The 9,174-nt window shown below is 37.7% G+C and overlaps 1 protein-coding gene across 1 annotated transcript in view; it reads right to left on the bottom strand.

Annotated features, from left to right (window-relative positions):
• Window positions 1-321: 321 nt before the first annotated feature.
• Window positions 322-9,174, bottom strand: part of LOC104389009 (E3 SUMO-protein ligase RanBP2-like) — a 33,316-nt gene continuing 24,463 nt past the window's right edge. Inside the window, exons 21-29 of the mRNA XM_009997952.1 lie at window positions 8,538-8,702; window positions 7,055-7,147; window positions 5,958-6,151; window positions 5,241-5,469; window positions 4,613-4,711; window positions 4,297-4,439; window positions 3,074-3,347; window positions 2,600-2,934; window positions 322-900 (exon numbers count right to left, since the gene is read on the bottom strand). Coding sequence (XP_009996254.1) covers window positions 595-900; window positions 2,600-2,934; window positions 3,074-3,347; window positions 4,297-4,439; window positions 4,613-4,711; window positions 5,241-5,469; window positions 5,958-6,151; window positions 7,055-7,147; window positions 8,538-8,702 — 1,838 coding nt within the window. The 3' untranslated portion in view covers window positions 322-594. The remainder of the gene's footprint in view (window positions 901-2,599; window positions 2,935-3,073; window positions 3,348-4,296; window positions 4,440-4,612; window positions 4,712-5,240; window positions 5,470-5,957; window positions 6,152-7,054; window positions 7,148-8,537; window positions 8,703-9,174) is intronic.

The raw sequence follows: 9,174 nt of genomic DNA, 5'->3' as shown, positions 1-9,174 counted from the left end.
GAACTTAGAATTTAAAAACACTGGCCGTTCCAAAAAAAAAAAATTGGTACACTTCCCTACAAAAAAAAAAAAAAAAGAAAAATATGAGAATTTAAACATTCAAGTGCTCTTTAGAGACCTTGAACAGCATATACCAGCATCTACCGGCTGCCTCAACTTGTTCCTATGCATCAGTGCAGTAAGTTTCAAAGGCTTTCAGTTTACTGACCAGCAATTAGCACTTACCATATTCATATTTAAGGCAGAGATTTATAAAAGCAGGAAGCCAAAGAAGGCAAGCTTGTTTTGTTTTTTTAAATAAACCAGAGTGAAGACAAGACATTTATTTTAACAAGACTAAGATTTTATTTTTAAAATCTGACATTTAATACAAATAGGTCAGGATAACACAAATACACCTGAAATATACCAGTGTCTGAACTTTTTATTAACATGCAAAAAAAATCAATTAGAACACATAGAAAAGCCAACTATAAGGTGTAATTTTACATTTATACATCAGAAGTGTCCATTTTAAGAAGCTGAAATAATTATAGTCAATAACATGTAAATACCAATTCATACTGCTAACCATCTGCATACTCAATGCAATAGCTATATTTGCCCACAGTCTGTAATGACAATTCTTCCATTTACTAGCCCTTTAGGAGAACCAAAGGATTCAATCTTTTTCACAACATCCATTCCATCTTTGACAAACCCAAATACTACATGCTTGAAGTCCAAGTGTTCTGCTTTTTTAAGTGTTATGAAGAACTGAGAATTATTTGTATCCCTGCCCTTATTTGCCATTGACAGCAATCCGGGACCAGTGTGTTTCACTTCAAAATTCTCATCTTCAAATGCTGTTCCATAAATTGATCTTCCACCTGTACCATCATGGTTAGTTATATCACCTCCCTTGAAATAAAAAAAAAGAAAAGTACAGCATTAACTTTCAAGTGCCAAACAATAAACCAACAGCACAATAATATTCCTTCTCAACAGTAAAGACTTTGCTTTAGAAGAGCACATTCTTAGTTTTCACAAGTACCATATTTACTTAGATATAGGGCTTCCCAGCCTCAGCAGCTTTGTTCATGGAAGCAGAAAGTTTATCCTTTGTTTATTCTGAACACAGCATTTTATCCTCTGCTCTACATGGTGAGAAGTCCTAGGCCTGTCTTTTCCATGGCCTGCTTCCTGCATCACTTGGCCCTGATAGCTGGGACCTGTTTCCTCATGCAGGGCCTGTCCTTGCTTAGTCCCTGCGAGCACAGAATTGACCACCTGAAAAAAGGTAATGTACCAATGATCAGCAATTTCTTGCTTTTGTGCAGGTAGCAATTTTGCCACATTACTGCCACAGCTACTACTTGTAAGTAGTCTTTTGTCTTTCTGCAAGGCAGCAAGCTTCTGGCTTGTTTATTTTGACTACAGACACACGAAGGTGACGGTACAGGTTATCACATCTTTGAAAGAAAGCCTTAATTCTCATTGAAGTTTCTCACTGTACCCAGAGAAAACACAGACAAAGTGGAGCTAACTTAGAATATACTAATTTCATGTAAGAAAAGATCACTTTTAGTCAGGGAACAACATTGAGCAATTGACTGTTTTAAGAAAGTCTGCTCATTGCTTTTTCCTTATCAGAAAGGCACAAAATTTTATATAAAAAAAGCCATAAAGAGAATACACCAGATACAGGTGATACCTAATATCAAGAGACTGGATAATTTTTTATTCTGGTGACAAGCCATTCATATATTACTGTCTACTTCTCAGTTTGTCATGCCTCATCTTCAGGGAGGCAGCGACATGCAAGAGCATTGATGTAGTGTGTAAGGAAGTTGGGCCATTCCGCTTGTTCCAAGTCACTAAAACTGACATTCAATTATTCATGAGAATTTTAGTAAAGGTCTACCTGAGCAGCAATAAATCTCTTCAGCATTTGTAAAGAACTTGCTAGTCCTACTAAACACACACAGAAGTTTAAAACCAACACTGTCCACAGCGGGGTTCAGATACGCAGGCTGATAACGCTTGGAGAAAAATCTTAGTCAAGTATTTAAGGAACAGGCCAATGCATGATAATGAGATCTAGAGAACTTCTTTTAGATGAAGACTTGTCCATCTAAAGTATTTTGAATATTTGCACGCTATCTGAAATATGAAGTGTACTTCAAAATGCAAGAAACTTGGAAAGTAAGTGTTCTTTGCAGGTAAGCATACAAAGTTCCTCTCTGCTGAGAGAAGGCTGAACAGTAATTTTGGGAACCCTACTTTCCTTGGTCTTCCTCTTCAGCAACAGGCCCCTTGTCCATTGCCAGAGGAGATGTCTATCTCAGTTTTTGCTGCCACACTAGCATGGCAGTACTAGGAAACACTAAAGCATCAGGCAGCTGGCAGACACCTGTAAAAAGCATTTGGCTTTGGGCAGCATGTGCTGCCTGCACGATTTCTCATCTCCGTTTAGGGAAAGGGCAGATGAGAGTATTTTTCACACTGAGATCATGCTACCCACAAGAACATGCTGTCCTGTGTAAGTCATTTTTGAAGTGCCATTGTTAATCGAGATGCACCTCATCCTCTGAATGTAGAGTTTTCCCATTATGCTTACCTGACACATAAAGTCAGTGATTATTCTGTGAAACCTAGAGTTCTTGAATCCAAATCCCTTCTCTCCTGTGCACAGGGCCCTGAAGTTTTCAGCAGTTCGCGGGACGATATTTGAGAACAGCTCCATGGTTATGTGTCCTAAAGGTTCATCATCAGCAGAAACTTCAAAATACACAACAGGGTTGGTGTCCTTTGATAGTCCTGCTGCCAGAGATAAGTGTCCCTTCTGTAATTCTGACAAGCTTAGCTGGCATTCTTCAAACCTCCTCTTGAAAGAATTAGCCAATTCCTGGCTTTTAAATCTGACTGCAAGTTGTTCTACTTTTACTTCACCATCTGAAAATAAATCCAAGAACAGGTTTTGTTAGTCCTATTCAGTACAGTCAGAACTTAATTGCTCTTGTCCTTTATAATCTCCAGGCAAAGAAAAAGCTGCAGTCCACCCAGAAAAAAAGAAAAAACCTAAACAACTCACCAGCATAATCTGTGGCTGTCCAAATTAATGCATTGTTTGATGTATCAGATGGTACCAAGTTCATTTCTTTGGTGATGACATGGTTTGCACAGACTTTGAGAACTTGGTCTCTTCTCATTAGGACTCTATAGTATTTCTTCTGTGTATGGAAGAGAATCTTTATCTCTCCAACACCACGCTCCTTCCACTGAGTGGCCTCTCTGTCCCATCTGTAAAGTTTTGCCCTCTCTTTGAAAAGAATTTCTTCATCTTCTTCTCCAGATTTTACCTCCACCTAGAAAACAGCACAGTGGAGTACCTGTGACTTCCCAGAGATTTCCCCATCACCAACAATATAACTAGTACTACATACACTGATGATGATTCTGGCATATTACAATGGAAAATTATTCAATATCTTCCTTTCTCCAACACCATATTCACCACACACCTAAATGAGTAAAACAGCTAGCCTTTTAATATAAGATCCAAATAAATTCCACTGCTAGAGATTAATTATAGCTATGCAATACTACTTTGCGATGCTGCATGTGGCTTTTGGTGGTTGGTTGTTTGTTTTGCTTCAGGGGTGATTTGTTTGGTTGTTTTGGGGGGGGCTGTGGTTTGTTTGTTCTTTTTCTTTAAAAATTTATTTTCAAACTAACAAAGTTAGTTTCCTTACCTTCAGGTGAGGTTAACTGTACTACATCTCTGCTGCTTAGTGATTACAGAAATCTCTTGTCTAGCTTACAGTAAAAATGTTAAGTTGGCATGGCTTTCACAGAACTAAATTTACAAGTCATGGCTACATAGCCCCAGATGAGTTGCATTAGCACTAACGGTTACTCAGTTTCCTCTCCCTTAGTTCTCAGTTGTGCTATAATGAATCAGTTTTAGCTTCCTGCTACAGCAGGGTGGTTGGACTTGACCTTCAGAGGTCCCTTCCAACCTCTATGATTCTGTGATTTTACAAGTTGTGTCCAAATTTACATACTGATAAGCACTCAGTCAAGGTATAATGAAATAATCTTTGAAAGATTTTAACTGATGGACCAGTTCCCCAGTGCTATGCTGTACTAGGATTTAAAACAACAGGTTTTTCTACATTAGCAGTGTAAGAAATACAGAACAAAGCACACAACACAGAAAGCAAAGTTAGTTAAGCAAAGCATTTTTTAAAAATCTTGTTACGTAGGCAAACATGTTTATGTTAATGTTGATATATATCCCAGAAGTCCCCATACCTCTGGCAAGGAAACAATCGGCTCAAAGTGGATATCATCACTATGTACCACCTCATCATCACTACCACCTTCATCTTCATCTGCTTTACGAGCTGTCTCTCCAAACACAGCTGCTCCTGTATTCGCCCATTTGAAGTTTTTGTCTACAATTAAGAGATTTACATTTTAAATTGTGTGTATTTTTTTATTCCTGACAAAAACTTGCAAAAAAAAAGTTGTTAACCTGATCAATGAGCAGAAATTATGTACACAAAAGGTGTACTGTATGAAGCAGATACCCAGCTGAGTGTCTGTCTCAGAGACTAGTTTAACTCACCTTTTGAGCCAAAAGCAAAGTCTCCAGAGTTTTTGGAAGCCAGGTCAGCAAATGACAAGCCTGCAGTATTGCCAAAACCAAATGAGATGACTCTGTTGTCTAACAAATAAGAAGGGGAAGTCAAAGTTTTTTCTCTATCTTAAAGAAATTGCATTTAATGTTATATAATCATAAGAATAAAATGGAGAAGTGTCTATGGCATTTTTGCGTTCCAATAAAATTAAAGTTTGCAAGACACTTATGATAATTACAGTAATTTATTATGGTTTAAGGAAAGGGCTCAAGACTGTGAAAGAGTTTCAGCATTCTAGTTCTATGCAGATCCACAGAGCTCTAGTGAGTATTCATGTGTTATTTAACAGTAAAATTATGAAAGAAAGTCTCTTGTATATAAATTACAGAACAGACACTAGCACTGCTCTGTAGCAGTGCCATCTAAACACACCTGAATTTGACCTATATAATCATCGTAACCCCCAGTCACATTTTTACTAGATTTGTACTCATGCTTCTAATTCAGTATTGGTACTACTTCTCTCCAAGGCAACAACTACATTACATAAATATGCTTTTCTGTAGATCATTTTAAATTCTTACAAAAAAGGCAGAACATACCCCTGGGTCTCACCTTGTGTTGACTCTGAACAGTCTGAATCACTTTTTTTAGTTGACAAGTCTACAGGTTTGTCATCAGCTCCTGATGAAGTCTGTGATAAATGCACGCTTTCTGTGGTGGAATCAGGGTCTTCACTGTCTGTAGCTGACTGGACAAATACTGTCACCTCACCAGTTGATGGAGTAAGTACTTCTTCCTTACTGATATAGACTACATCAGCTGAGCTTGCAACCTCATTCTCCTAAGATTAATGAAAAAGTAATGAGCAAATCATCTAGAAGACCCTGGGATTCAAACCATCTCCTCAGGAGACTAAGAACAGTCATTTTAGAAAAAAAACAGAACAAAACACTAAAAGATAAAAAAAATATTATTGTTAGCTTTCTTAAGGTTTTCATTACCTTTAACAGACACTGGATATTAACTTGACAAGAAACCAAAGTATCTTTGAAGTAGCATGCTTTCAGAAAAGTACTATTACTTTCTGATATCAGTTAGTCCTTATTTATACATTAGAAGCAGTTTTACCTCCTTTCTCTTCCCAAGGAACTTCCGATCTAAGCTTCTGTTGCAGTGTTGGCAAAGACTTGAGGCATAGCCACAAGCATCAGTTTTTCACTGCTGGGTGTTTTAGTTCTCACAAGGTGAAAATTATGTAAAGTCTTGCACATATATGAAGCAATTGTACAAGCTTAATGACAAAAAGTTTAGTAAAGATTTAGTTCTTACTTTTGTTTCTTCAGTTTCAGTTTCTGTCTGAACATCTTCTGGACTCTCATCCTCGGTATCACTGCTGACACCACAGACAGATGTAGGAGGAACCTGAGGAGTCTCTGCTTTAGCCTCCTCCTCAGGAGTTGGTTTCTTTTCCCAAGGAGTAACACATTCTCTCTTATTGTCAAATTCACTTTTTCCTGTGATGCCTATTACAAAGCATAAAAAATAGTGGAAAAGAGCTGGGAAGGCAGCTAAATACCAAAGTATTTTTTGGCACCTATATTATAAAATAAGAGTAGTCAGAGTAACTTGAAGTAAGACTTGAAGAATTTGTCAACTAGCATTACTGTTTTAACAGTGGAAGTGAACACTAACTTAACTCCACTTAAGGTAGCTAGAGAATCTGAAGCTCATCATATTTGGTTTTCTATTGTTATCAGGGAATTTCAAGGCGACAAGGATGAGTTCAATCTTGCGGCTGCCACTACTACTAGTTTCCTTCAAAATTTGCTCCTATTTCAGATGGCTGAATATATACATACCACCTCTTTCTAGCACATATCCTCAGAAAAGCTCCCAACTTCACTTCTAGAAGTATCTACCCAGATTTTCAGTTATGCAACTCTGAAGTTTGAGGCACAGCCAGAGTAGACATAAACATAATGCAGCAAATTCAATCTTCTATACCTGTATTTTTTTTATAAAGACCAAATATTTTTTAATTGGACAATATTAGCTCATAAGCTTAATTTAAATTGACTACATGCAGAAGTATCAAGTATTCACAGAAATAGACAACTTTTGTCTTGTAAGGAAGGTATCACACCAAGCTGAAATCTTCGTAGAATGCATAGGTAGGAAGACACTCTGATGCTCTTGTTTAGCAAGCACCTATAACGTACATTTCTCATTCACAAACTACTTTTCTGCTAACTAACAGTTCAATATACAAAGCTTAAAGTTGTATTTTGAGATGGAGCTTTTCTGCTCCCAGCATCAGTACTTCTAAAAACACCCCAGAAAACTAAGTTTGTATCAGTGCACAAGTTGTCCTTCAGATTTAGAGACTATATTTCAGTATATAATAAATTTTATTTATCTCGACATACCTTTCACAGGATCTTGCAATTTCTTTTTCTCTTCTGAATTGCTGGGATACAGTCTTCCATTAAGTTTCTTAACAGCTGTTTCATAATCTTCATCTTAAAAATAGGATACAAGTGTAAGTTCTCAATCATCCTAGTAAGTACAGAGAAGTTTGCTTCTGACTCACAAACCTAGTAAATGTGCATAACTTTATTGCTTCTGTTTTAGAAGTTCTACAGGTCAGCAAGTAAGCTTTCACTTCTTATTTGGCAGACATATATTTCAGTGTGCTATTGACACTATTCTCAGCCTATATGCATGGCACAGATTTTGTTTTCAGGAAACACATTTCTTACTGATGATTTTATTAGAAGTACGACTAAACAGAATTGGGGAGACTGAAGATTAAAACTAGCAAGCTCAGACATTTGTAGGAAGGGGCCTGACCACTCCCATTTTCGGTTGAATACAGTGCTTCAGAACTTCCATTTAACATATTTGCTGCTAAATTAATTCAAAAGTAACTTAGTTGGATGCAGTAAGTTTTTATATAAAATATTTCCAGTTTTAGTGTAAAGAATTTGCTTCACAAGAAAAATAGTAGTCTAGCATTTAGGGAACTCGAATATTTTCTTTTTTGATAGACTGCCTTGTATTTATCTCTAAAAATAGATAGAGAAGCCTCTTGCGCAAATGAGACTAGGCTCAAAAATATCCGATTACTTAGTCTTACCTAACCAACTGCATTGGTAACACCATGTCAAGACCCATAAGACAACAATACAAACACCCTTTAGTCATTCCTGGACCTTCATTGTAACATACTGTTTTGAAGACCTGAGTGCATATCTTTGGCCATATGGAAGATGACAGAACTATTTCCCATCAGTCCAAATAAAAACATTCAAGTGTGTAATGGTTCTGACAGTACCTATAGAATCACCGAACATCTCAATTTGGAAGGGACCCATTAGGATCATTGAGTCCGACTCCTCACAGGACTATCTAAAGCTAAACCATATGATTAAGAGCATCATCCACATGCTCCTTGAACTCTGACAGGCTTGGTGTCATGACCACTGCCCTGGGAAGCCTATTCCAGTGACTGACCCTCTCTTGGTGAACCCTTTCCTTAGTGTCCAATCTGAACTTCCCCTGACAGCTTAATTCCATTTCACTGGTCACCAAAGAGAGATCAGCACCTCCTCCTCCCACTGTCCTCCTTGAGGAAGCTGTAAATTATGATGAGGTCACCTCACAGCCTTCTCTTCTTCAAGCTGAAAAAACAAACTGACCTCAGCCCCTCCATGTAAGTCTGAAAGGCCCTTGATGTCTTTCACCATCTTGGTCACTCTGCTCGTGACACACTTTAGTAATTTCATGTCCTCCTTATATTGAGGTACCCAACACTGCACCTAGTGCTTCAAGGTGGGACCACACCAGTGCAGTGTATTACACCTCTTCCCCACAGAAAGACAAACAAAGATCAACTTTGGCACTCCTTACCATCATCCTCGTCACTCACATATCCAGGCTTATTCTTGTAACAGAAGAACGTTGAAGGTAACTTGAGAAACCCAGCGAGAGCTCTCTGTTCAGGGGTAGGTATTAACTCGTAAACTATTACAACCTCATCAGATGAATCAGTGTCCTTGGGAGATGGAAGATCATCTTCTACCATTGTCTTCTCAGCTTTTTACAGAAATTGAACAAACCATTAAAATGAAGTACTTTCAGAACAGGGAATAACATTAACCTAACATTGCTGTTATTACAGAGCTGAATTAATTAAGGCAGTGAGAAACACATTTGGAACCTACATATTTTCTATTCATTCCCCGGAAACAAACAAAAAATCAATGTTACAGGATGCTAGGACACACCATCCTGTCAAAACTTAATAAATTCTAACCTGCATGCCTAACTACATCCTCTTCTATCACCTTTGAAATTCAACTACTGGAGCAGAAACACGCCTGTTACAAGGCCTGTGTATCATTACAAGGATTATTTAACTAAACCTCACCTCAAACAAAATAAGACTATAGAAAAGAGGGATACAGGTGTGATCTAGAAGTAGAAAGGCAGACTTCAGGCCTGAAAAAAAGAAAAAGTAAAGCTATTTACAGCAACATGTCCTGCT

The sequence above is a fragment of the Chaetura pelagica genome, unplaced genomic scaffold (genome assembly GCF_000747805.2).
Source record: "Chaetura pelagica isolate M959 unplaced genomic scaffold, ChaPel_1.0 scaffold123, whole genome shotgun sequence".
In the NCBI taxonomy this organism is placed as follows: Eukaryota; Metazoa; Chordata; class Aves; order Apodiformes; family Apodidae; genus Chaetura; species Chaetura pelagica.
Note: the sequence above shows the minus strand (reverse complement) of the source record. Positions and strands in the feature narration are given on the sequence as shown.